A 27,881-nucleotide genomic window follows, 5' to 3' on the forward strand; every position below is an offset into this window, starting at 1 on the left:
CCAAATCTCGCGAATATTCATCCGCTTCCAGTATCTAATCTTTCGTGCTCAGGAAGGATGGAACCTTCGCAGCACTTTCAACAATCTCACATGGCGTCTTCCCCGTCGAAGAGTGTATCGTGTTACTGTAGGCAAATTCCACCAAAGATGGGTTCTTTTCCCATTGAGTCTTCTGATCCGAGATACAAGACTTCAATAAATCTAAAATCATTGAATTGGCAATCTCAAATTGCCCGTCAGTCTGCAAGTGGAACGGTGACGAGAACTGCAACTGCGTGCCAATGTTCTCCCAAATTGCCTTCCAAAACAAACTCATAAATCTGGGGTCTCTATCGGAGACAATCGTCTCAAACGTGCCATGTAATCAAAAAATCATCGTGATCATTCTGTGTTCTCGAGAGATCAAAAATGAAATCCATTGCAATACTTTCCCAGGGGTGGGTGGGTATGGGTAAAGGCTGAAACAATCCCTGTGCCTTATGCCTGTCAAACTTGACCTTCTGGCATACCAAGCAACTGCGCACAAACTCTTCTACATTCTTTTTGAGTCTCGGCCCAAAGAAGTATCTCTCTACCCCTTTCATGGTGGTAGCAATGCCGCGGTGACCGCAAAAGGTGGACAGTGGCATTCAGTCATAACCTTTTCCCTCAACGGCTGTGTAACGCACAACATAGTCTTTTTCATCAAGTAGCCTTCCCGAAGGGACTATGCAGCTACTGTCTCCCCATCCCGTATCCGTGTGAAAATATCTGCAAAATCTGTATCTGTGGCATACTGATCGACCATATCCTCGAAGCTCCTATGATGTATTGCGGAAACAGCCAGAACCAACGGTTTCCGAGACAAAGCATCTGCCACCACATTCTTCTGTCCCTGCACATGGACAATCTGGAAGTGAAACTGTGACAAGATGTTCGCCCACCGCATCTGCTTTTCCGAAAGCTGCTTCTGTGACAAGAAGTAGCGCCAACTCTGATGGTTTGTAAAGACAGTGAAATCCGCTCCGAGTAGGTAATGCCGCCACTGAGTAAGAGCATGGATAACCGCCAAAAGCTCTTTCTCATAAATCTGTGCTGTCATCTCCAGCCTAGAGAACAAACGGCTCTCGTAAGCTATGACATGGCCTTCTTGCATCAAGACCGCACCCAGACTACAACCACAAGCATCACAATATACTTCAAATGACTTCTGCAAGTCCGACAAGTCAAAATAGGTCCCGTAGTCAATTTCTCTTTCAATGTCTGAAAGGTAGTCACCTCTGTGGGTCCCCACGAGAAAGGTACTCCTTTCTGTGTCAAGGTATGCAAAGGGGAAGCAACCTCTGCAAACTTTCGTATGAACCGCCTGTAGTACGAACACAGTCCCAAGAAGCTTCTAACTTCATGGACATTCCTCAAATTGGGCCAATCACGGATAGTCTCTATCTTGGCCGGGTCCATTTGCACTCCTGCGGCTGACACGTGTCCCAAAAAGTGCATCTCTGGTAGGAAAAATTCACTTTTCTTTGCATTAATCACTAACGTGTGATCTCGTAATGCCTGAAAGACTTGAAGCAGATGATCTCTGTGTTCTGTCTCATTCTTGGAGAAAACAATGATGTCGTTAAAGAAAGTGTCAACAAATAGCCTTTACTCTCGAAAAATCCTGTCCATCATCCGATTAAATGTCGCAGGAGCATTGGTTAAGCCAAAAGGCATCACCAAAAACTCAAATAACCCAAAAGTCGTCCGAATAGCTGTCTTGTAGACATCTCCTGGCGCTATCCTGATCTGATGATATCGACTGTTCAAGTCAATCCTGCTAAAGCACGAGGATCCCTGTAACCTGTCAAGTATATCATCGATCCTAGGAATCGGAAATCTGTTCTTGATGGTGATTTTGTTGAGAGTGCTATAATCGATGCACATTCTCCAAGATCCGTCTTTCTTCAAAACCAACAACACTGGAGAGCAATACGGTGAAGTACTAGGCTAGACAAGACCCTTTTCCAAGAGGTCTTTCACTGGGTTCATAATCTTTTCATTCTGTACTCGGCTCACACGGTAAGGTGGCCGATTCGGTGGCGTGCTTCCGGGTATCAGATCAATGGTTTGATCTTCAGGCCCTCTGAAAAGCAACCGGCATTAGTGTTGAGGAAAATCTTGGCGTTCTTTTGATCAGGTCAAAACATATTCAACCTTTATCCATCGTTCAGTTCTCTTCCAAAAGAATGAGTAAGAAACTGAAGTTCATCAAGTACAATCTCTAAGCCCTTCATTTATCAAAGTCGCTTTCTCGGCCCGGTAGTCAACCACGGCGTAGTTCTTGTGGTACCAAGGGATCCTGAGTAGAACGTCACTCGCGTGCCCTGAACACCCCTGTCATTGCAAACAAAGTTTGCCAATGCTCGGTGTAATGGCAATATCCCATCCGGGTGCCAGTCGAACTACCTCTGCCTGTGGCGTCAGTCTGTTGGGCGTAATTTCCAAATCGAGCCGCCAATTCCAAGTGAAAAGAAGTTGGCCTTGGCTCCTTCAAAAGAGCTTCTTGATCCTTTACTTTGCCCCAAAAGCGGCAAAGTTTGTACTTTCATTCATTAGATTCGGTGCAGGTCCCACGCCATGTGGTACCAGTTCTGCTTTTCTATCTGCCTTTTCTGCCACATTCCTCCAGCTGCTCTCGAACTCTCAGACATGTCGTCGTCTTTATCATTCTGTTCTTTCTGTGCCTTATTAGGGCACTTCGCTGAGATATGTCCATGTTCCCCGCATCCAAAGCACTTCCCCTCTCTGATGAAGCGAGCTCTCTCCTCAGGAGTAAGCTTGGGTCGTGCATCATTTTTCTCTTGGTTGCTCTTTTTTCTTTCTACTTTCATTCCCAGAAGTCTGTTCGGCTCGTTGTGTCATGGCCTCATCTGTGGGGTAGGTCAGACTGCCAGAGTGAATGGCAAAGCCCCGCTTCGCATGACTCATCAACTCCTGAATAGAAGCTGACTTCTGTTCCAAGCAGTGGTCTCGGATCTCTGTAGATAGACCCAAGGTAAACCGCTCAATCTGTTCTCTGAACGAGATCTTCTTGAATGAAGAGGCGTGTAGAAAAGAGTTCCAGAATCTTTCACAATAAGCATTGATTGTATCTTTCTTGGTCATCCGAAGATGGTTCCAAGCAGCTCGTACATCTCGTTCATATTCTTGCGTCAACCAAGAAGAAATAAAAAGCTTCTTAAATTTCAGCCATTTAACTGGCGCACTCTTGTTAAAAGAAGCGTGGACCACCAAGTACGAGCATTCCCCTTAAGGTAAGAGGTAGCTCTCCAAATCTTGGAGTGCTCTGAATAGCGTCCTCCCGCAAAAGCGATGCCAAACTGCTGTATAAAAGACAAAGCCTTCGAAGCATCTGAGTATCCTGAAAAAGTATCAAACTTGATCGAATGGCCACCTTCCTTAAACTCTCGGACTTTCTTGCTTTTATCTTCGAGAAAGTCATACTGGTTAGCTTTGTAAAAAAAAATTCTTCTTGTTCGCATAAAAGTTTTTGTCATCGGAATCTGAGCTGTCTGTAGACGAGTCCTCAGTAGAACTGTCAGTCTCTGGGTGAGATGTAGCCTTCTTCTTGCCCTTTCCGAAGCTTTGTTTCTTGCTTCGCTTTTTACCTTTTCTGTCTTCTTCGTTCGAATCTGAAGAGCTAGAAGAATTGTCAGAAGAAGAAGAAGAAGAAGAAGAAGAAGAACTGGGTACTCCTTCAAATCGAACACGCTTCTTTTGTTTCTTTGCCTTGTCAAATGTCGACCGACGACTCAAATAACCTGGAAAGTCAGTGCTTTTCTTCTGCTTTTTGCCGTGCTTTTTGGCTTTCTTTTGCGCGTCAAAAAGCTGAGCAATCCGTGCATCAACCACGTTCTCCAGTTCCTTCTCCGTATATTTTCTTGGAGGCAGAAGGTTTCTTGAGAGTGGGTTTCGGGAGTGGTGTTGTGGTTCTCTGCCACTCCATCTGTACCTCTTCCAAAGAGGTCTGGTTCATTTATTTTGCCATCTTCGGGTCCTTGGCAAAATTGAGCATCATCTTTGTTGCATCGCCAATCAATTGACAACGCTCCATCTCTCTTTGCTCCGCCTGAGTAGGCCGAGGCGCGCCATACTCTATGCCTGAATTTTCGTTGTGATCCCAGCCCGCATCTCCAGATGCAGAGAGAGTCGACTGATCCTTGCGTGAAGCCATAGGTGCCGTGGAAAAAATTCGGGGATCGGATTTCCCGTAGAAGAGAAATCGGCCATGCTCTGATACCACTGTAACAGACTTGGACACTCCAAGTCAAGAATCAACCGTGACAGCACCGAATAACCACTTCAAAACAATTCACAGATCACAATAGATTTGCACTGGCCCGGCGGAGTTCCGTGCCTAGAGATATTGGCCCCAAAGACTGGCGCCCCTTTCGGTATTTCTTTTTGTATTAATCAATCATCAAAGTACAAGAGAGTGGTTAGGGTTTCACTCTCAGACTCTGCGTCCAGATGCTCTGAGAAGTGAGGCCCTCACCACTAATTTAAAGATTACAAGGGATGCCCAAAAGCAGAGCCCCAAAAGCTTTTAAAATAAAAAGCATCAGTTCTCCCTCTCTCTTAGAGAGTCTTTTCTCCTTTTTAATAAGAAAAAAGCAAAATTCGCGTCGCTCATCATTTTCCTTTTTTTTTTTTTTAGCCTCCGCGATTTCCGGAAATCAGGGTTTCTGGCAGAAATTAGGGTTTGCAGTAATTTTAGGGTTTCTGGCAGAAATTAGGGTTTCTGCTGTCCGCCACGTCATCACTTTGTGACACTTCCTAGATAATGTTATTTGTGGTACGCTTAGTATGTTGTGAGGTGTCTACAACCCCGATAAATTGAATTTAAGTCCGCAACCACTAACGCGCACAAGCGACATGTTGAAACTTGAAACATGCTTGAACATGATTCTAATTGTTCAACTAGGTGTTAGAAGCTTGGCTTATAGTTGTTTCCTAACTTACAGGTTGTTTTGAGACTAATTTCAGCGTTTTTTGGTGGACAGTTTCGGCGTTCCCGTTCCGGTCCCTGCCTATACGTTCCGGTACCATTCCGGAGCCCCCTGTTCCCGTTCCCGTTCCAAGTAACTTTGGTTTTTCCAGTCACTTTACATGGAATATGTATGTTCATGTTTTTGTGTTGGAAGTGGTTTTAGGAATTTTCAGCCTTGGAGATTCTTGAAGAAGGTGGGCCTACGTCCATAGACAAATGTCACGTGACACATCCAACCGTATGTGTCCGTGGACAAGCTACAGCATGACCAGGGTTCAGTTCCGTCAAGTCAGTCTAGAATAGGATGTGATCTGGCACTTTTGTGAGTCTGTTTGCAGACCGTGCATGACCAGTCACTTAGATTAGATGCATATCCTCCGGTTGCACACAACATGATCATAAGCATTCCCATCAGAATCCATCAGGGGAATTTTCCAGTGCATTAAACCTATTTTCCCTATTTTCCCTATTTTTGACATTTTTCACTTATTTATTAAGTGACTTTTGTTGGGAACCGAGTAGGGCAATTTGGGTAAGATAATATATAAGAAAACCTAGGCTAGCACTATTGGGCAGAAGAGCAAGGGAACACAGACCAAGGGCAGCAGGTTCCCCCTCTCTCTCAAGCAAGACTCCTTCCCCTTGGTGGCGATTTCTTCCAGCAAGGCCAGCTTTTCCACCAACCATCTCCCTGGCGTTTAAGCCTCAGCAAATCATTGCCATAAGCCTTAGTGTTTTCAGATTTCCAGCCTCAGCACACAGCGTTTTCAGTCAACCATTGTAGCCCATATAGCCAGCGATAAAGCATCAGCAAAACAGCGTTTTAAGACCTGCAACATCAGCGTTTTTGCGAGATCTAAAAAGGCCAGCAAATCAGCGTTTCAAGGCAGCAGAAAGCACTGAATTACAACAGTCAGCCAGTGTTTTCATGCAACAACAGTTTGCGTTTTTGCATCAGCAGATTTCAGCCCAAAGTTACCCGGAACGCGGAACGGGAACGGCGACGGGCCTCCCTGCGGAATGGGGTAACAGGAATGGGGCCGGAACGGGAGGCTAAAAAAACACCCAAATATTGTTTTTTTAGCGTTATGTGTTTGAATACAAGTAGTACTAGAGTCCTTTGACTCTAATACCCACAAAAAACACGATTCGAAGACCATTCAACATTATTATGACTTGATTGGGATGTGCAGCGCCCAGAGTACATAGCACATATACAACATTGAACAAACACAATGCCCACACACAATGCTCTCAATAATTGCAAGAGTAGTAGTGAGAGATAACACTTTGGAATTAATTATGGCTAACAAGCCTCAAGGGCTGCCAAGGTGCTACAAAAAACTAAAAAACCAAAGGGGGGCAAACCAATGACCACAATACCAAAAGACTGAAGGTGACAAATACCATAAAGATGCTAGTAGCTACAAATGGCAAAGAGAGCAAGGCTCAAGCAGCCATACAAAAAGGTAAGGATAAATGGCAAAGACTCAACACTCAAGAGCCACTAGCCTGAGAGGCCTCCCAATCCGTAGTAGCCGGCTGTAAATCATGCACATCCTCCCATTCCTCATTATCGAGCTCTAGGCCCGGCTCGATCTCAGCCACGGATGGAGTACTTGGTGTTGGTGGATGTGCATCTCCACCTTCCTGAGGAGCCTCTTGCTCCATCTCCCACTGTGTAAAAGGATCTGTCTGTTTGTCTGTACTCTTGCAAAGCATTTTCAAATTTGCACTGACGAAGACAAGATCATTAGCCTTCTCCACTCCAAGCCGATTCCTCTTCTTGGAAGCAATGTGGCTAAAGGTACTCCACAATTGCTCCAAGCATGAGGTACTAACTGACTGGTTGAGAATACAGATCACCAATCTTTGAAGCTCAGGGCCATCATAGCCATAGTCCTCCCACCATAGCACTGAACCTATCTTCCTGCAATCAATATGAGCATCTAGACTGCCAAATGACCCCCGCATCTTTCTGTACTGTCTCAACTGATCTCTGACAATGCGTCGCCCATCTCTGTCTAGAACCATCTTGTTTAAGATCTCTGTAAATTGGTTCATGACTTCCCTATCTGTCTCTTGCCTTGCACCTTGGAACTCTGGATCCACCATGTACGCTGCCTCGTGTAAAGGAGAGGCATATGAATTCCACCTCGAGCTGCAAAGCGCATGGATCTCCTCATATCGCTCTACGTTCGGCTCAAGCTGTGCAAGCTGCTCAATCATGCGGTCCATTGCCTCATAAATTTTGCCAATGCAAGGATCCATGCCATCCAGAACTCGAAGCAAATGAACCACCGGTTTTACCTGTGCGTCTAGACTCTTGAGCTCCTTCCAGAACTCAAGATCCTCTGTCTTATCCTTGCACAAAATCCCTGCAACTGTCTTTGCATAGGGAGAGGTGGTGAACTCATCACTGATGAAGACCTGTCGGACCGCATTTTGACATTCAGACAGCCTGCGCACAAGAAGAAAGTTGAATGCGAAGCGGGTGTCTGAATACTTTAGAAGCACTTTGCCGCCCGACCTCTTGAGGTACTCACTCCGAATCAAGTTGTGATTGTTGATGAAAGTAACAATCTTCAATGCATCAGCAATGACTGGAGCAATCCAGTCTAGCTTGTCGATGTCTTTTAGAAGATTGTTCAAGCAGTGTGCCATGCAAAAGCACACTGTCACATGCGGATAGTGGCCCTCTATAATAGTTGCTGTTGCCCTGTTTGATGCCTCCCCATCTGTGACAAAGGCCACCACGTGTTGCTCACCGATTGTTTCTATGGCCGCTGTCCACTCTACAGAGAGGACATTGGCGGACTTGCCACTCTCGGTGGCATCATGAGAGTACACAAAGTACATCTCTCCACTCGAGTATGCGACGAGACCATGGATAGATCTCTTCCTTGTATCGCTCCACCCGTCGACAATGAGAGAAACGCCATGTTTTGCCTAAAGACGCAGAATATTGAGGGTTGCTTGCTCCACGATAGCCTTCTCTCGATCGAGCAAAGTGGTTCGGAGAGCCTCTGAAGATGGCGGCACATAGCCGGTGCCATACTCTCCTATCCGTTGCACCATGACTTTCCAATACTCCTATTTCGATCAAACATAGAAGAGGTTAGCATCAAAAAGGTGGAAACGACGATAACGGAAGAAATGAGAGAGAAGATTGATAAATCATAAAACAATGAACATACCTCGCCGCGACAAATGGGATATGGTCGTGATAGAAGAATCGGGCCACGGCCGCATCCACCTCTTCCTTCTTCTTTGGGTCCCAAGAGGTGGCAAGGGTCCTTTGGCAACGAATTGGACCTTGTAAAGATGCACCAACACCTACACTGGGTAGTTAGGAAGAAGGGAAAATGAGGGTCTTTGGATCAATACCTTTGCGTGCGGGCTTGGCTTTATGGTTGAATTGCCGATCCTTTTAATCGAGCTCCTTCCTCTTCGGTTACGTTGGTGCAAAATCTCACCTGATGTCCCGGCACTCGAAGAAAGTGTGCCCTCACTTTGTCATGCCCCCCTTTCCGCGTGTAAGAGCATAGCTTGCATGCCCATGCACGAGAACCTCCCGCTGCCGACAAGGTGCCCTCCGAGGTCACTTCATCCCACCACCACCATTCCTTTGCCTTTTGAGTGTTGCCCGCATGAACGGAGGGCGTTGTACGAGAAGAAGAGGCAATGGATTATCCGTGAGAGAGAGAGAGAGAGAGCTTGAGAGAGGGCTTGAGAGAGAGAGAGGCTTGAGCCTTGAGCAATGAGAAGTTGAAACTTGAGATAGAGAGCTTGAGAGAGAGGCTTCACCTCTTGAAAGTTGAGACCGAGAGAAGGAGAGCTTGAAAGTTGAGCCTTGAGCCTTGAGGGTTAGCCCAAGAGAGAGAGAGAGGTGGAGAGCTTGAGGCTTGAGCCTTGAGGGTTAGCCCAAGAGAGAGAGAGAGATGGAGAGCTTGGCCTTCAACCTTGATGCATTTGTCAATAATGGGGGTAGAAGGGGCTATTATATAAGCTATGGAGGTGGGCACTGTAAGTGGACGTTGCTGCCCCTAACAGTCAAATTTTTTAAAACTTAAAAAAACAGCCGTTTATAGCCGTTGGCTGCCGTTCCGGCCGTTGGGGCCGTTCTCGGCTGTTCTTGCCCTGTCGTTCCGGTCACAGGTTGCCTGCCGGAACGTCCGTCCGTTCCGGAACGTTCCCTTCACTCCCAGCCAGCCGGAACGCCGTTCCGGCGTTCCAAGGCCGCTAGAATCCGTTCCTCGGTAACTCTGCATGGGACCCCAGGAAACATGAAGCCGACTACCAACCAAGTGGACTCTCTGAGTGCTAACCATCGGGTTCCAGACAAGGGGCTGCCGTAGGCGCTCCTCCGTGCAAGTAGGCTGTCTCTGCTCCAGGCCTCGCCGCAAGAGCTCCCAAGATCGAAGCAAACTCACAGCGAAGCGGTCCTCCAGTCTCCTGCTCAAACCAACTCTGTGCATCTCTGTGAAGATCCATCTGGTCGAAGGATGCCAGGGGCCTCCTGCCTGAGGCACCCTAGCACGAAGCCGCTGTAGCAAGAACTCCTCACTTGGAAGAAGTCCTCTCACGATGAACTTCCCAAGAAGGGCTCTGCTCTGTTTGCTGGGTCAATGATCCCAAGCCCTCCTTGTGAACAAGGAAGAGTGATGACATGCCAAGCCACTTTGGCTCGGTCTGAGTGTCATGTCCTGACCAAAGGAAGTTCCTGATTAGCCTCTCTATCTGGCTAATACAAGGACTCGAGAAGATCCAGCAAGAAGTGATGTACCACATAGTCGCCAACAACAACTGGTTGGTCACTACTACTCTGCAAGCCAAAGAAAGTCGTGCTGAGCTCCAATGTAACAACTTTCTCCTGATAGACAAGAGAAGGGGAGCAATCTGCTGCTCGGGAGACAAGTCCAAACCAACCTGACAGCCCAAGTACCGAACTGCAGTCCTTGGCGGAATCCACCTAAAACCCTCTCCTGGCATCCAATCGGGCACAGGAGCACTACCAACCGAGAAAGCCACTGTCTTTCTCCAGTTGATCAGTGCGCCCGATGCACAACAGAAGGTCTCCAGAGCCTGCTCACACCTGTGAAGGTTGGCCTCCTGGCCATCTAAGTACAAGGCTGAGTCGTCGGCAAACTCAGCGTCTAGTAGCGCATCTCCCCGAATAGGGAGTGCTAAGCCCCGTAGACCAACCTGCTGCGACACCAAAAACCTGCTCATCGCCTCCGCATAGAACAGAAAGAGGAAGGGGGCAAGAGGACAACCCTGTCTGACCGAACGTGTGAGCATGAAGCGATCACCTCTACCTGTCACAAAGTGATGACGTGGCTATCGACAACAGAAACCCTAATTTCTGCCAGAAACCCTAAAATTCCTGCAAACCCTAATTTTTGCCAAAACCCTAATTTTGCAGAAACCCTAATTTCCGGAAATCTCGGAGGTAGAATTTTATTTTTTTTAAAAAATAAATTATTGAGCGACGTAGAATCCCAGCTTTTGGCTTTTTGCTACGAAAAGAATTGGATGAGAGAGAGAGAGAGAGAGAGAGAGAGAGAGAGAGAGAGAGAGAGAGAGAGAGAGAGAGAGAGTTGAATTGCTTTATTTTTACTCTCATTGAGAGAGAGAGAGAATCTGCTTTTGCTTTCAAGATTTTGGGGCTTTGCTTTTGGGCATCCCTTGTAATCTTTATATACACGGTTTAGGGCTCACTCTACAGAGCATCTGGACGCAGAATCTGAGAGTGAAACCCTAACCGCTCTTTGTACTTTGACATTGATTTAATACATAAAGAAATACCGAAAGGGGCGCCAGTCTTTGGGGCCAATATTTCTAGGCACGGAATCCGCCGGGCCAATGCAAATCCATTGTGATCTGTGAATTGTTTTGAAGTGGTTATTTGGTGCTGTCGCTATTGATTCTTGACTTGGAGTGTCCAAGTCTGTTACAGTGGTATCAGAGCACGGCCGATTTCTCTTCTACGGGAAATCCGATCCCCAATTTTTTTTCCCGCGGCACCTATGGCTTCAGGCAATGATCAATCGACTCCCTCTGCATCTGGAGATGCGGGCAGGGATCACAACGAAGATTCAGATAGAGTATGGTCCGCCTCGGCCTACTCAGGCTGAGCAAAGAGAGATGAAGCGTTGTCAATTGATCGGCGATGCAACAAAGATGATGCTCAATTTTGCGAAGGATCCGAAATTGGCAAAATATATGAGCGAGTCTTCTTTTCAGGAAGTGCATACGCAGTGGCAGAAAACCACTACACCACCCCTGAAACCCGCTCTCAAGAAACCTTCTGATCACAAACAGTATTTAGAGAAGGAATTACAAGAGGTGGTTGATGCATGGATTGCTCAGCTTTTTGACGCGCAAAGAAAGCCAAAAAGCACGGCAAAAAGCAGAAGAAAAGCACCGTTTTCCCGGGATATTTGGGTCGCCAATCGACTTTTGACAAGGCAAAGAAACAGAAGAAGCGTGTTCGATTTGAAGGAGTACACAGTTCTTCTTCTTCTTCTTCTTCTGACAGTTCTTCTAGCTCTTCAGATTCGAGTGAAGACGACAGAAAAGGTAAAAAGCGAAGCAAGAAACAAAGCTTCGGAAAGGGCAAGAAAAAGGCAAAGAAGGCTAAATCTCGCCCAGAGACTGACAGTTCTACCGAGGACTCGTCTAAAGACAACTCAGATTCGGATGACGGAAACTTTTATGCGAACAAGAAGAATTTTTACAAAGCCAACCGGTATGACTTTCTCGAAGATAAAAGCAAGAAAGTCCAAGAGTTTAAGGAAGGTGGCCACTCGATCAAGTTTGATACTTTTTCAGGATACTCAGATACTTCGAAGGCTTTGTCTTTTATACAGCAGTTTGACATTGCTTTCGCGGGAGGGCGCTATTTAGAGCACTCCAAGATTCGGAGAGCTACCTCTTACTTTAAGGGGAATGCTCGTACTTGGTGGTCTACGCTTCTTTTAAACAAGACTGCGCCAGTTAAATGGCTGAAATTTAAGAAGCTTTTTATTTCTTCTTGGTTGACACAAGAATATGAACGAGATATACGAGCTGCTTGGAACCATCTTCGGAGGACCAAGAAAGATACAATCAATGCTTACTGTGAAAGATTCTGGAGCTCTTTTCTACCCGCCTCTTCATTCAAGAAGATCTCGTTAAGAGAACAGATTGAGCGGTTCACCTTGGGTCTACCTACAGAGATGCGAGATCAGTGCTTGGAACAGAAGTCAGCTTCTATTCAAGAGTTGATGAGTCATGCGAAGCGGGGCTTTGCCATTCACTCTGGCAGTCTGACCTACCCCACAGATGAGGCTATGACACAACGAGCCGAACAGACTTCTGGGAATGAAAGTAGAAAGGAAAAGAGCAACCCAGAGAAAAAGGATGCACGACCCAAGCTTACTCCTGAGGAGAGAGCTCGCTTCATCAGAGAGGGGAAGTGCTTTGGATGCGGGGAACACGGACATATCTCCGCGAAGTGCCCTAAATAGGCACCAAAAGAACCGAATGATAAGAACGACGACACGCCTGAGAGTTCGAGAGCAGCTGAGGAACGTGGCAAAAAAGGCAGATAAAAAGCAGAGCTGGTACCACATGGCGTGGGACCTGAACCGAATTAAATGAATGAAAGTACAAACTTTGCCGCTTTCAAGGCAAAGTGAAGGATCAAGAAGCTCTTTTGAAGGAGCCAAGGCCAACTTCTTTTCACTTGGAATTGGCTGCTCGATTTGGAATTACGCCTGATAGACTGACGCCACAGGCGGAGGTAGTTTGACTGGCACCTGGATGGGATGTTGCCATTACACCGAGCATTGACAAAATTCGTTTGCAATGACAGGGGTGTTCAGGGCATGCGAGTGACGTTCTACTCGGAATCCCTTGGTACCACCAGAACTACGCCGTGGTTGACTATCGGGCCGAGAAAGCGACTTTGACAAATGAAGGGCTCAGAGATTGTACTTGATGAACTTCGGTTTCTTTACTCATTCTTTTGGGAGAGAACTGAACGATGGATAAAGGTTAAATATGTTTTGACCTGATCAAAAGAACGCCAAGATTTTTCTCCACACTCATGCTGATTGCTTTTTAGAGGGCCTGAAGATCAGACCATTGACCTGATACTTGGAAGCACACCACCGAACCGGCCACCTTACTGTGTGAGCCGAGTACAGAATGAAAAGATTATGAACCTAGTGAAAGACCTCTTGGAAAAGGGTCTTGTCCAGCATAGTACTCTCTTGTATTGCTCTCGACTGTTGTTGGATTTGAAGAAAGACGGATCTTGGAGAATGTGCATCAATTATAGAAGCTCTCAACAAAATCACCATCAAGAACAGATTTCCGATTCCTAGGATCGATGATATACTCGATAGGTTACGGGGATCCTCGTGCTTTAGCAGGATTGATCTGAAGAGTGGATATCAGCAGATCCGAATCGCGACAGGAGACGTCTACAAGACAGCCTTCCGGACTACCTTTTGGATTATTTAAGTTTTTGGCGATGCCTTTTGGCTTAACCAATGCTCCTGCGACATTTAACCGGATGATGGATAGGATTTTTCGAGAGTATAGGCTATTTGTTGGCACTTTCTTTGATGATATCATTGTTTTCTCCAAGAATGAAGCAGAACACAGAGATCATATGCTTCAGAGATACATTTTTTTTGGGACACTTTGTCTTAGCAGGCAGGAGTGCAAATGGATCCGGCCAAGATAGACACTATCCGTGATTGGCCTGATTCGAAGAAAGTCCATGAAGTTGGAAGCTTCTTGGACTGTGTTCGTACTACAGACGGTTCATTCGAAAGTTGCAGAGGTTGCTTCCCCTTTGCATATCTTGATACAGAAAGGAGTCCCTTTTCTCTTGGGGATCCATAGAGGTGACTGCCTTTCAGACATTGAACAAGAAATTGACTACAGGACCAGATTTGACTTTGTCGGACTTGCAGAAGTCTTTTGAAGTATGTTGTGATGCTTGTGGTCATAGTCTGGGTGCGGTCTTGATGCAAGAAGGCCATGTCATTGCTTACGAGAGCCGATTGTTCTCTGGGCCGGAAATGACAGCACAGATTTATGAGAAAGATACAGATTTTGTAGATTTATTTTCACACGGATACGGGATGGGGAGACAGTAGCCGGATACTCCCTTCGGGAAGGCTACTTGATGAGAAAAACCATGTTGTGCGTTACACAGCCGTTGAGAGAAAAGGTTATGACTGAATGCCACTGTCCACCTTTTACGGGTCACCGCGGCATTGCTACCACCATGAAAGGGGTAGAGAGATACTTTTTTTTTGGCTGAGACATCAAAAAGGATGTGGAAGAGTTTGTGCGCAGTGTGCCAGAAGGTCAAGTTTGACAGGCATAAGGCACAGGGATTGTTACAGCCTTTACCCACCCCCACCCGCCCTTGGGAAAGGATTGCAATGGATTTCATTTTTGATCTCTCGAGAACACAGAATGATCACGATGATTTTCCAATTACATGGCACGTCTGAGACGATTGTCTCCGACAGAGATCCCAGATTTATGAGTTTGTTTTGGAAGGCAATTGGGGAGAACATTGGCACGCGGTTGCAGTTCTCGTCATGGTTCCACTTGCAGACTGACGGGCAATCTGAGATTGCCAATTCAGTGGTTTTAGATTTATTGAAGTCTTGTATCTCGGATTAGAAGACTCAATGGGAAAAGAACTTACCTTTGGTGGAATTTGCCTACAATAACACGATACACTCTTCGACGGGGAAGATGCGACTTCAGATTGTTGAAAGTGCTGCGAAGGTTCCATCCTTCCTGAGCACGAAAGATTAGATATTTGAAGCGGATGAATATTCGCGAGATTTGGATACGGCTTTTGCCAAGGTTTGCGAGACTTTGCAGAAGTCTCAAGAACGACAGAAAAAGGCAGCGGATCGCCATCGTCGCGACTTGAAACTGAAGGAGGATGATTGGGTGCTCTTACTTTTGAGAAGGCACACCTAAGAAAGAAAAAGGGAAAGGAGAGGCTTTTTCCAAAGCTTAGATGCGATACTACGGACCTTTCCAGATTACTGAAAAGATAAATGATGTCTCCTTCCGATTGAAACTGCCAGATACTTGGAAGATTCACAATGCATTGCATGTGAGTCTTTTGAAACCTGTTAAGGGTGACGTGCCTGATGATGGGGAGCCTGATGAGCAACCCGCAGTGGAAGAAAACGAGGAGACCCTTGTTCCTGAACAGATTTTGGCACATACGGATACGAAGAAAGGTAAAGTCCGAAGGCGGTTCTTGGTTAAGTTCAAGAACTCTCCTGCATTTGAAGGGAAGTGGATGGAGGAGGAGGACCTAGCAGATACTCCTTGGATTGTGAAACTTTACCTCGATGTTTTGGTTTAGCATAGTCTACTCCAAACGGAACCCAGAAATTCAGCTTGGCCGAAGATTTGGTGCAGTGGGATGCACAAGAGGAGAGTTACTCCACTCCTTTGTCAACAGATGCCTTGATTTTGATACTAAAGTCACTGATGTCTCTTTGAGCTTCAGGGATACTGAGAGCTGACAGTATTCTGCTGGATGACTTTATGAAATGGAATTCCTGATAATGATACTGATTTGTTCTTGACTTCTTTTAAGTGCAAGAACTGATAGACGAAATGACTGCAGCATTTTGGTCTGATTGATCTCGAATAGACATGGTTGCAATAGGGGTTAGTCAATCTGACATCGATGAGGTCCCGATTGGACCTAGATGTGATTGCTAGCTACATTGCCGATAAATCATGGTCTACGATCCGAATGAATGTTGAATGTCATGTGATGTCTAGTGATGTCTCGTGATGTCGTGTGCTGTGACTTCGATTTGGTATATGTGCTAGATGTGTGTTCCTAGTATGTAGGTACTAACAGTCAGTGTCTGCTAAGACAGTTTATGGCTTTTGTCGTTTTTGCAGGCGTAATCGCGGTCGATTACAATGTTTTCAAGAGGGGGGTACGTCACAAAGTGATGATGTGGCTACCGACAGCAGAAACCCTAATTTATGCCAGAAACCCTAAAATTCTTGCAAACCCTAATTTTTGCCAAAAGCCCTAATTTTGCAGAAATCCTAATTTTCGGAAATCTCGGAGGTAGAATTTTTTTATTTTATAAATAAATTATTTTTGAGCGATGCAAAATCCCAGCTTTTGGCTTTTTGCTGCGAAAAGAATTGGATGAGAGAGATAGAGAGTCGAATTGCTTTATTTTTACTCTCATTGAGAGAGAGAGAATCTGCTTTTGCTTTCAAGCTTTTGGGGCTCTGCTTTTGGACATCCCTTGTAATCTTCATATACACGGTTTAGGGCTCACTCTGCAGAGCATCTGGACGCAGAGTCTGAGAGTGAAACCCTAACCGCTCTTTGTACTTTGACATAGATTTAATACATAAAGAAATACCGAAAGGAGCGCCAGTCTTTGGGGCCAATATCTCTAGGCACGGAACTCCGCCGGGCCAGTGCAAATCCATTGTGATCTGTGAATTGTTTTGAAGTGGTTATTTGGTGCTGTCGCGATTGATTCTTGACGTAGAGTGTCCAAGTTTGTTACACTACCTCCTGCCAAAAGTACCTGACTGTGAGCCTGTCCGTAGAAAGCTAACACCCCTCTGATCCAAGCATCTGAGAAGCCCATCCTGCGTAGAGTGCCCTCTAGAAAGTCCCAGTCAACTCTGTCGTATGCCTTCTCAAAATCGAGAAGAAGATCACAAGGTCCTCACCACGGAGCCATGCCAGGGCAGAAGCCTCCCAAAAAGTAAAGATGTTGTCAAGGATACTGCGTTCCTTGACAAAACCTGTCTGAGTCCCATGTATAAGGCTCTCTAGAAGTGGCTGAATCCTGAAACTCAGAGCCTTGGCAAGAATTTTGTAGGTTGAGTTGAGGATGGTGATGGGGTGTCACTGTCGAATCTCATCCAAGGAGCCACCCTCCTTGGGAATGAGGTAGATCAGGCCCTCGCTCATGCTGTTAGACATCACTCCTGTGTGCAAAATGTAATGAAAAGCACTACAGAGATCTGGGCCAAGCAGGTCCCAATACTCCAAGAAAAAATTGGGAGTCAACCCATCCTCACTTGGACAGCTACCACGGGGGAGGGCCCTGAGCCGTGTGCAGCTCCTTAAGCTGAAGTGGCACTGTCGAATCTCATCCAAGGAGCCACCCTCCTTGGGAATGAGGTAGATCAAGCCCTCACTCATGCTGTCAGGCATCACTCCTGTGTGCAAAATGTACTGAAAAGCACTACAGAGATCTGGGCCAAGCAGGTCCCAGTACTCCAAGAAAAAATTGGGAGTCAACCCATCCTCACTTGGACAGCTACCACGGGGGAGGGCCCCGAGCCGTGTGCAGCTCCTTAAGCTGAAGTGGCAGCTCAAGCCTCTGACGTATCTCAATAGTCACAAGACAAGACATCTGTGCCCAAACGTGCTCCCTGCATGCATCCTGGCGCTCTGACTGGGACTCTGCAGACAGTAACTCACGGTAAAAGTCAGTAGCAACTGCACGCATATCCTTGGGCTTAGAAGCAACTGACCCGTCGGGCCTCCTCAACTGATTGACCTTGGCATGCGAATGCCGAGGTCCCACTGCCTCAAAGAAAGCACCAGTCACTCTGTCGCCCACTTGGGTCCACTGAGATGCCTGTCGGTGGAAAGCAAACTCATGTCGCCTTTCCTTTGTGCTAACAAGCTCCTGTCGAGCCTGCTGTAGGCGCTCCTCCAACCAAGGACTGTCTGGATGTTGCTCCTGCATCCTCTGTAACGAAGCAATGCCTCGTCTGAGACGCTGCTCCTCCTCTCTCGCTGCAGCCCGGCGAGCTAGACACTCCTGGAGAAAAAAACGGCTAATCTGAGCTAGACCTGAGGCCACTCTGTGAGCAGGAGAATCTTGCCTATCCAAGCTCTTTGTCCAGAGAGCCTCTACCCGCTCTCTGAGTGCTGAGTCCAACAAGACCCTCTCTGGGATGGAAAGCATCGTGCTCCCACTCCTCTGTCTGTCTGCCACTGTGAGGATCATTGGTGCATGGTCCGAGAAGGAAGTCCTTGCCAGAATGCCCACTGTCTCTCCCAAGTCACTGAAATGGTCACTAGTGTAGAAGCGATCTATCCGCGATAGATTCACTCCTCCCACTCTGCGGTCCGAACGAGAGAAGGCAAGGCTGTCTGGGGGTCTCACATAACCAGAGTGCTGCCAAACATCCGAGACCGTCAAGAGTCATACAAAACCTCTCCCAAGCTGCCAGCTCAACTCCATGCACAGTAGCATTGCTACCACCAATCCTGTCAGAAGGGTCCTCCAACATGTTGAAGTACCCTCTTATGCACCAGTGTCTGCCTGCGGCAGAGACTCAACTATCTGTGACCAAAACTCTGCTCGAGCACTTGCCACATTCGGCGCATAGATGTTTAGGAAGCCCACTAGGCAACCCTGAACTTGCATAGTAATCCACCGAGCCCTGCCTGGCACAATAATCCCTTTGCCCACAATGGCCTGCTGCAAAGAGTCCGCAATAGTCATACATATCCCACCCTGGATGCCTCCTGGCCTAAAAGCAGCTGACCAAAAAGTATCATATCGTCCACGCAAGAGCTGACCACAACGTCTAATGCGGCGGTCACACAGATGGTGCTCCTGAAGCATAAGGAGATCAATCTCTCCTCCCACAAGGCATGAGTGAAGCTCTTGACGTAGTCGGCCCCGCTGACGCTAAAATTGGGGTCCACCCAGTCCCTGCACGTTCCATGAGACGATCCTCATGGGGAGCGAGAGAGAACAGATGCTGTCGCAGCAGCTAGACGGGCTATCTTCGAGGCTGGCTTGGATGGAGAATCATCCGCATCCGAGCGTCCTCTAGATAGGCGTGACTGCAACGTGTGCCTGGCCCAAGCCCAAGCCCAAGCAGAGCGAGCCGTACATGAAGCAACCTCCTCTGTCCAGGAGTCCTCATGAATGTATACATAGCGTGGCGAGCACTGTGTATCGGCAAAGAAGTAAACCACAATGTGTCTACGTCCTGCTGAATGTGGAGGTGTCACCGCAAACTTGGCCAATGGCCACAAAGTCTGAAGCATGTCTGTAACTCCTAGTTCTCCCATGTGGTGAGAGAACTCTAGGACCTGTGTGTGCAACCATCCCAACACTGAGTCGAGAGTCCACTCTGTCTGGTCCGTGCCGCAAAGGGGAAAGGAGAAGCCAACTGCTGTGTCCAAGGCCTCTGTCCCCCTAGCTGCAAGGAACATAACATGGACCCTGAAGTAGGCTATCTCATGGTCTGTTGAGGGGTCGCCGAAAAAACGAGTGACGTCGTAGTCGAAGAAGTCCCATTGGCGCCGGATGTCAATGCTCGTCAGACCACGAGGGATAGCTGCAAGGGGAGACGTCTGTACCTGTAAAGGGGGCCGCAAGAAAGGCTGTCCCTCTCTCGCCAAGCGACTCGTGGCAAAGGCGTTGCCAAGAGATCTCCTAGCAGTCGGAGAAGGCACTGTTCCCTGGGACGACCGTGGAATTGAAGCGGGAGGAGCAGGGGGGAGCGGTGGAGAAGAGGGGCGGGGAGGAGCGGCAGAGGTAGAGGGGCGAGGGAAAGAGGCGACGGGAGCATGAGGCGGGTGGGAGGATGAGGAAGAGGGGGGAGGGGCTGTCGAGGGTGAAGCTGGGGTGGGAGCTGGAGCAGGCCCTCATCCAACTCAAGAGGACCAAACCGGTTCCTCGTGGGAACCCAATGCTGTTGAGTAGGCGCCTGAGGACCACTCTGAGTGCCAGGTTGTCACTGTGGCCCCTGTCGTTGTCAACCACGGGCCTGTTGCCATCCCTCCTCTGTTGGAGCCCCAGGCTTAGAGGGTGGCTCTGCATGTGTGCGTTGTGTCTCTGTCTGTGTCTGCTGGCCAGCCCTTGCCCTTGCAGGCTGGGGCTGAGGCTGTGGTGTAGGTCGAGGCCTCCTCCGTGGCCTTCACTAGATGGCCCATCTGTCGACAAATGAAGCATTGGTTCGGGAGGCCCGAATACTCCACACTCTGTCTAAACCAATCCCCACTCACCCGAGGAAGAAGAATAATCTTCGGGAGCGTGTGAGTGTCTCTGACCAAAACGCAAACTGAGGGAATGCCAGCCGCCCTGGCAGCTATTGATTCTGCCGTGCGAGGTGTCTCCAGGACAGTCCCAATGGCTGAGCCGATCTTGGACAAAAGTGGTAAGTACTCCCTCCGTAAACCCGGAAAGCAGACGGAGATGGAGATGTCTGCCTCCTCTACTAGAACATCCGAAGCAGGGTCGAAACCATGTCTCCACTGTCGAAAGTGGGCTCGTGCTGCTCGGATGGTCAATGGACTCATGGCGATGACCTTGGACGCCATCTCGGAGGTCTCAAACTCGATCTGATAGTAACCTCGTTCGAGTATCTGTACGTCCAAGATCTTGCGTACCTCTGCAAGAAGGCGGGCTTGGAGAAGGTCACATAGCTCTCCTCTGCTAGGTCGGGTGTCGAGAATCTTGCAGATGTAAGAAGTCGCCTGCAAGCGCTCTACCTCTGCGGCTAGGCTTGCTTGCTCTGTCAGCGAAAGAGCAAGTCGAATGGTGGGCTCAACAGGGTCGGGCGAGGGGGCTTTCGGACGAGTCCCTTTGTGGCGGAACTGGAGCCTCCATCTGTGTCTACTGCTGTGGCGAAGAAGCGGGCGGTGAAGAGACTCTGCAACCGAGAGCGCCGAGCATTGTCCAAAGAAACAGTTTTGCCAGAGCCAATTGCAGGAGGCTTCAAGAAAGAAGAAGACGGGGGGGGGGGGGAAGAGCGGGTAAGGCGGGCAGAGTGCGGGATCTCAAGAGGCAGCGGGCGGGCGGGGGGGGGGGGGGGGATGATGGCGGCGCGAGGGGGGGGCTGCGTGAGATGGGGACAGCTGGCCGGTACGCACAGCAGGGAGGGGGGTTCAACGGTAGCGAGCAGCGAGTTCCAAAACATTTTATTGCCCTCTTTCTTGGACTCACGTTGTGAAGAACGGCCCTTACGTTGCTTATCATCCCTTTGCACATAATGAGCTTCGCCATGATGCGAGCTAGTCATGGTCTTCCGACGCATCTCCTTTGACAAAAGTGCACTGGTAACATCATCGTACTTTAGCGTACCATTAGGAGCAGAGTTACTAACAGCTGTGAAAAAGATATTCCAAGAGGGTGGCAATGAACAAAGCAAAAAGATTGCTTTCATCTCATCATCAATGGTTATGCGCTGTGCACGAATCTGGGCAAAAAGAGAATCAAAATCATTGATACGGCTGGCAACGCTAGCTGACTCCTTCATACGAAGGCTGAAAAGTTTTCGCATCAAGAAAACCTTATTGCTAGCCGTATCCTTTTCGTAAGTGTCGCATAATTTCTGCCATAAAGCATGAGCATTCTCGCATTCTAACACTAAAAAGTATTGCGTTGACATGATGACGTGGCAGATTGTACGGATTTCCGCGTTTTGCGATGACTGCTGTACGGAATTTCGTGATTTACGTTGACAGCTTTTTGGCATTGCTTTTGGACCAGAAGCTTTTGAGTTTGAAGGCTTTTTATGTAAACTGCTTTTCATAGGCCAAGGGCCTTTAAATATGAGGCTAAGGGCTGAAAATAGAAAACCCTAGTGGAAAACTGTGGGATTTGCAATTACGATGAGGTAATGGGCTGATCTATAAATGCCGATGTTGAGGGTGCTGATGAGAATGATGATAGTGGGCTGAAACCTGTAAATTCTGGCTGATTTGATACAAAATGCTATGAGTTTGGTGCTGAATTTACTTACTCTAGGGGCCATCGTGAATACGAAGAAAGAGTGGCAGCCATAGAGCGTGAGCACGAGCAATCACGCTTGGAAGCCAAAGAAAGACAAGCAGAATTTGATCGCGAGAACAAAGCATGAAAAGACAAGAACGACCAACACATGAAAGAGTTCTTGCGACTCTTTTCAATTGTGCAGGCGCCGTTTGAACAGAATCAGGAGAAGAAGACTCCCTCCGTCTCTTCTTCTCCAAAGCATGATACACAGGATTTGCATGATGATTTGAATGACAATGATTTGCAAGATGATTTGAATGATAATGATAAGCATGATGATTTGAATGACAATGACAAGCATGATGATTTGCATGATGATCAAGATGCGATTTCTCACGAGCATGATGATTTGTATGATCAAGACGTGATTGTTCACAATGATGATGGTTTAATTGATGCTTTTTCTAGCAAAGCTAACCTCGTTGTAGATTCAATCAATCACGAAGAATCGATCTTGGCTTTCGAGTCGAGGTCCACCGAACCCCCACAGGTAGATTCTATCAAACACAAAGAACCGATCTTGGAACCCCCACAGGAAGTACTATGTGTTCACATGATTAGTAAGCACGCATTGTTCGAGTGTTTCATTCGTGATGGATGTATGCGGATTACTCATGAAAAGCTGAAAAGTATGCATTCAAGGAAGTCACATTCCATATCTCTTCCTTGGTACGAGACAGTCGTAGAAAGAGCACAAGAAAGTATGAGCACCAAGCATGGGCTGTTCCGTTGTGAATTGCCATAGTTGATTGATTTAGATCAGCAAGACAAGATTCGATCTCATTGTTTGCGTGTGTGTGGTGAACGGTTTGGCACTCCGTCTATTTATTCATCTACATTGCATGCACAGTCTTTTAGGAAGACGAAATTTTTTCTAGTCACCTTACATGGAATAGGTATGTTCATGTTTTTGTGTTGGAAGTGGTTTCAGGAATTTTCAGCCATGGAGATTCTTGAAGAAGGAAGAAGCATGATTCTAGACGAAGTTGAAGCATTGAAGGAGCCACAACAGACTTTGTGTCGCTTTCGGCGCGGCCCAAAGAAGCAAGCGTTGCAGACCTTTATGAAGTTCAAGTATTGCACGGCCCATACATCAGAGTGGGCCGACGTAGAGTCCTTTCCAGGATTCCGGATGTTATTGGCGATCTCCCTCGACGCCATACAGCTTGGTACCAGTACCTCACTTTGAAAAGGAGGGGATGTCACGTGACACATCCAACCCCATGTGTCCGTGGACAAGCTACAGCATGACAAGGATTCAGTTCAGTCAAGTCAGTCTAGAATTGGAAGTGATCTGGCACTTTTGTGAGTCTGTTCGCAGACCGTGCATGTACAGACACTTAGATTAGATGCATATCCTTTGGTTGTACACAACATGACCATCAGATTCCAATCAGATCCCATCAGTAGCATTTTTACAGTGCATAGACCTATTTTTCCTATTTTTGACATTTTTCACTTATTATTTTTAAGTGACTAATGTTGGAAAGTAGGTAGGGCAAGTTTGCTAAGTTTGTATATAAGCAAACCTAGCGCTAGCACTTTCTAGCAGAAGAGGCAGCAGGAGCACTCGCTCAATAGGTAACTTCTCAGCAGAACCCCCAGATGCCCTAGCGTTTTTGCATCACAGCAGAAGGCTAGCGTTTTGGACCAGATCAGCCAGTGTTTTTGCATTGGCAACAGCATGGCGACAACAAGAAGCAGCAGGCTCCCCAGCGTTAGCAAGCAAGACCATTTTCAGCCCTAGCATTTTTGCATCTGCAAGTCACTTCAGCGTTTTTGCAGATCTTTGTGACGTAATCCCCAGAAGCATCACCGTTTTCAGTTTTCAGCATTCAGAACCCGTAGAAGAACCCTAAACCTCCTAGATCTCACCTTCCCGCAGCAGATCCTCGCCGCACGGTCAAATCCTGCGAAGTTTGCAGTTTCAACCCGAAAAATGCAGATTTCAGCATCTGCGTTTTCAGCGCGTTGTCGTTGCATCATCGCCATTGACATCGTCACCGACATAGAGTGTCACGTGACACATCCAACCCTATGTTTCCGTGGACAAGCTACAGCATGACCAGGGTTCAATTCAGTCAAGTCAGTCTAGAATAGGAAGTAATCTGGCACTTTTGTGAGTGTGTTTGCAGACTGTGCATGTCGAGACACTTAGATTAGATGCATATCCTCTGGTTGCACAAAGCATGATCATCAGATTTCCATCAGAACCCATCAGGAGCATTTTTACAGTGCATAGACCTATTTTCCCTATTTTTGACATTTTTCACTTATTATTTTTAAGCGACTTTTGTTGGAAAGTAGGTAGGGCAATTTTGCTAAGTTTGTATAAATAGAAACCTAGCGCTAGCACTTTCTGGCAGAAGAGGCAGTAGGAACCAGTGTGTTCACATGCAACTTCTCAGCAGGACCCCAAGATCCCTAGCGTTTTTGCTCCACGGTAGATGGGCTAGCGTTTTTTGGACAAGAACTCAGATCAGTCAGCGTTTTTGCATTTGCATTAGCCTGGCGACAGAACCACAGCTGATCAGTCCCAGCGTTACCAGATTTCCACCGCAGGAAGATTTTCAGCCCTAGCGTTTTTGCATTTGCCAAACACCTCAGCGGTTTTGCAGATCTTCGCGACAGAATCAGCCCATAGACCAGCGTTTTCAGTTTTTAGCAGTTAGAACCCGCAGAAGAAGTCCCAAACCTCGCAGACCTCACCTTCCCGCAGCAGATCTTCGCCGCACGGTGAGATCCAGCGAAGTTTGCAGATTCAGACTGGAAAACGCAGATTTCAGCATTTGCGTTTTCAGCGCGTCGTGTCGCATCGTTGCCATCGACATTGTCACTGACATAGAGTCAGAATTCAGCAGATATAAGATTTGCAGATTTCAGCCCTTAGCTTTTTCACGTTTCAGTCCGTCTCGTCGTCGTCCTCATCGTCGGGAAGTCCAAGCATTGTAGAGATTTGTGTCCTCATAAGTAGACCGCTCTCGCCATAGAGAGTGGGGCCTTCGGAGGAGAGTTTGACAACATTCTGGTGTCGTATTCTTCTCTCTCTATCTCTCAGTCTCAACACCTTCACGCACAGTGCCTATTCACTTTGTTTGTGATCACTGCACTCTCTCATTAAAGCACGGAAGGCTCTCCCTTCCGTAAGAAAAAGGAACCTTGAGCACAGTTCGGAGCACTCATCTTGAGCAAAGTTCAACATTCACTTCCTCTGCACCTTACATAGAGTCAGAATTCAGCAGATAAAGATTTGCAGATTTCAGCCATTAGCACTTTCAGATTTCAGCCCGTCTTGTCGTTGTTCTCATCGTCGTCGACATCGTCGGCAATTCCAAGCATTGTAGAGATTTGTGCAATCAATAGTAGACCATAGAGAGTGGGGCCTTCGGAGGAGGGTTTGGACAACATTCTGGTGTTGTATTCTTCTCTCTCTATCTCTCAGAATCATGCACCTTCATTCACAGTGTTTATCCACTTTGTTTGTGATCACTTGCACTCTCTCACTAAAGGAACGGAAGGCTCTCCCTTCCGTAAGTAAAAGGAACCCTTGAGCACAGTTTGGAGCACTCATCTTGAGCAAAGTTCAACATTCACTTCGGCTGCACCTTACATCATATGCCCTAGTGCTTAAGTTTGCAAGGAGGGTATACAACTATTGACCTGTCTGGACATGCAGGTCCTTTGAGAGGCTCACAAAGGTGCCATACTAGATCCTCCTAAGCTTTCTAAGATTGATGCTGACCTGTAGCAGTAGCTTCTCCATATGGCTCAAGTGCAAGGCGCACATGACAATCTCCTTTGCTATTGTGGTCCCCTCAGTGGGACCCACATGTGTAATAAACTGATTCAAGAGCTTTTCTCAGATAAAACAAACTTCTGTGAGGCATGATGTCATTGTGTGTGGAAAGAAGATGGTATTTTTCTGGGTTCTTTATATTGCTGAACATCCCCTGAATGCTGGTCAGGTTTCACTCCTTTTCAAAAGGAAAGCTGGTACATCAAGCATCACTTGGTTGAGGGCTGGAGCTTTCATGTCTGTCCACTGAAAGAGATTGATGTCTGCAGACAAATTAAGAGTCCTGTGCTGACCCAAGAGTTATTAGGCGAAGTTAGCATCATCATGTCCCCATCAAATAGCATGTGCATTTGATGCAACATGGTAGATGGTTATTTGCACTCTATTGGTACTTTCTAGATTACTGAATGCAGGCTGCCTCCTCATTCTTAACACTCGTGTTATTGTGTATAAGATCATATTGTGTCACTGTAGACTGTCTGATGTTCATGAATCAGCTATATGGTGCTTTTCCAGATGCGAATTTTGCTCTGTGGAGTTCACACTCAATGTAAAATGCACATCCGATCAGACACTTGATGTAACAAGCCATGACCTTGTTGCTTCCGATCAGCAATATCCTGTATATCCAGTTGGTTTTCTTGAGCATACTGACTACAGCAGTTTTGAAGAGGATCCAGAGCCACCAGAGCGAAGGTAACATGATCTCGCATTTGCAGCTGTCTTATGTGGTATGTAGGTGCATTCATGCTTACTTCTTGGAATGAAGAATTGAAGGAGCAAGAAGAGTTGACACATAAGGGGCTCAGTTCTGCACTGTTTTGTTTGTCTTTGTATGCCTCAGAGGGATTCTCATTGTGAAGCTGAGGCGTGGCCAGGAATTGAAGTTGCGTGCCATCGCGAGGAAGGGCATAGGGAAGGACCATGCGAAATGGTCGCCGGCTGCCACAATCACATTTCAGTATGAACCTGAAATACACATCAATGAGGCTTTAATGGAGACACTTTCTTTGGAGGGAAAGAAAGAGTGGGTGGAAAGTTGTCCAACAAAAGTTTTTGATATTGATCCAAACACTCACCAAGTAATTATCTTTGGTATACAGGGTGATTGGTTATGATAAATTGAATCAAGTACTAATTTAAGCCTCCCTTATCTCATGTTCAGGTTGTTGTAGTTGATGCGGAAGCTTATGCATATGATGATGAGGTCATAAAGAAGGCAGAGGCAATGGGAAAACCCGGTCTTGTCAATATAATTAGTAGGGATGACAGTTTCATTTTTGCGATAGAGTCCACGGGAGCTCTAAAAGCAGCCGACATGTTTTTGAATGCCATAGATATTTTGAAGACAAAGCTTGATGCTGTACGTTTGTCCATGGAAACCGAAGAGAATGATGATCAATTTGGAGAGCTAGGGGCACATATGAGGGGAGGTCTTTAATGTCTGACTGGCTTGCCTGGGGAATGTCTTTTCCTCCCTAATGGATATAAATTGAATGGGTTCTACCAAGAAAAGCTCTCCTACACTTGCAGGAAGTGGCATGCTTTGGCCCTTGGTGCTTTCCAGATAGTGATTTTTATCAAGCTGTTGGTGGGTGTCCAATTATAGCGGACCACCTTTTTCGGAGATTTCAGATAGGACTGACCGTCTGCATGGATGACAGATGCATGTATGAATCTGAGCATCTGCATAGATGACAGATGCATGTATAATTACAATACTAACTAACGCCGGCATTTCAAAGCTTGTGTATCTCCAGAACTACTTCATCTTCATTTCTTTCTCTGTTTCATCTTCCGTCTTCTAAGGTTCTTTCACCCTTCAATCCAAACTTGTTTGATTTTTTCAACTTTAGATGAATTAGGGGGCCCTACAGTGAGGAGGGTGTTTAATAAGAAAGCTTTGGGACTTATGCTTCGCTCATTTGGTGGCTCAACTGCTCGGCTCTTGACTATACCAAAGGTTCTTTTTCTTTTTTCTACCATGGTGACTTAACTTTTGGTGAGAGAGCTTTTAGTAGAGAGATGCTTCGCTCTTTCTTTGTTGGCTAGCACTGAAATTGCATCTCTTGTCCACACATGGCTTGGTATTGTCCAGGAAATTCAGTCATTGCTTATGGTTCTACAACCTTATGTATGCGAGGAATGGGCAGCGTCTATACTGGGTGTAGCCATGTCTTCAAAGTCGGTCTTTTACCTTAAGTTGTAGTTTCATTTTGTTCAAGGATAGAGG

At 46.9% G+C, this 27,881-nt stretch overlaps 1 protein-coding gene across 2 annotated transcripts in view; it reads left to right on the plus strand.

Moving 5' to 3' along the window:
- Positions 1-27,451, plus strand: part of LOC147440645 (DNA-directed RNA polymerases II, IV and V subunit 3-like) — a 46,363-nt gene extending 18,912 nt beyond the window's left edge. Inside the window, exons 2-5 of one of the 2 annotated variants that reach the window (XM_086482511.1) lie at positions 5,028-5,066; positions 26,165-26,344; positions 26,493-26,730; positions 26,814-27,451. In XM_086482511.1, coding sequence (XP_086338637.1) covers positions 5,028-5,066; positions 26,165-26,344; positions 26,493-26,730; positions 26,814-27,089 — 733 coding nt within the window. In that variant the 3' untranslated portion in view covers positions 27,090-27,451. The remainder of the gene's footprint in view (positions 1-5,027; positions 5,067-26,164; positions 26,345-26,492; positions 26,731-26,813) is intronic. The other variant, XM_086482512.1, reaches the window with a different exon arrangement.
- Positions 27,452-27,881: the final 430 nt, after the last annotated feature.

Source organism: Adiantum capillus-veneris, chromosome 15 (genome assembly GCF_014529385.1).
Source record: "Adiantum capillus-veneris isolate H3 chromosome 15, ASM1452938v2, whole genome shotgun sequence".
In the NCBI taxonomy this organism is placed as follows: domain Eukaryota; kingdom Viridiplantae; phylum Streptophyta; class Polypodiopsida; order Polypodiales; family Pteridaceae; genus Adiantum; species Adiantum capillus-veneris.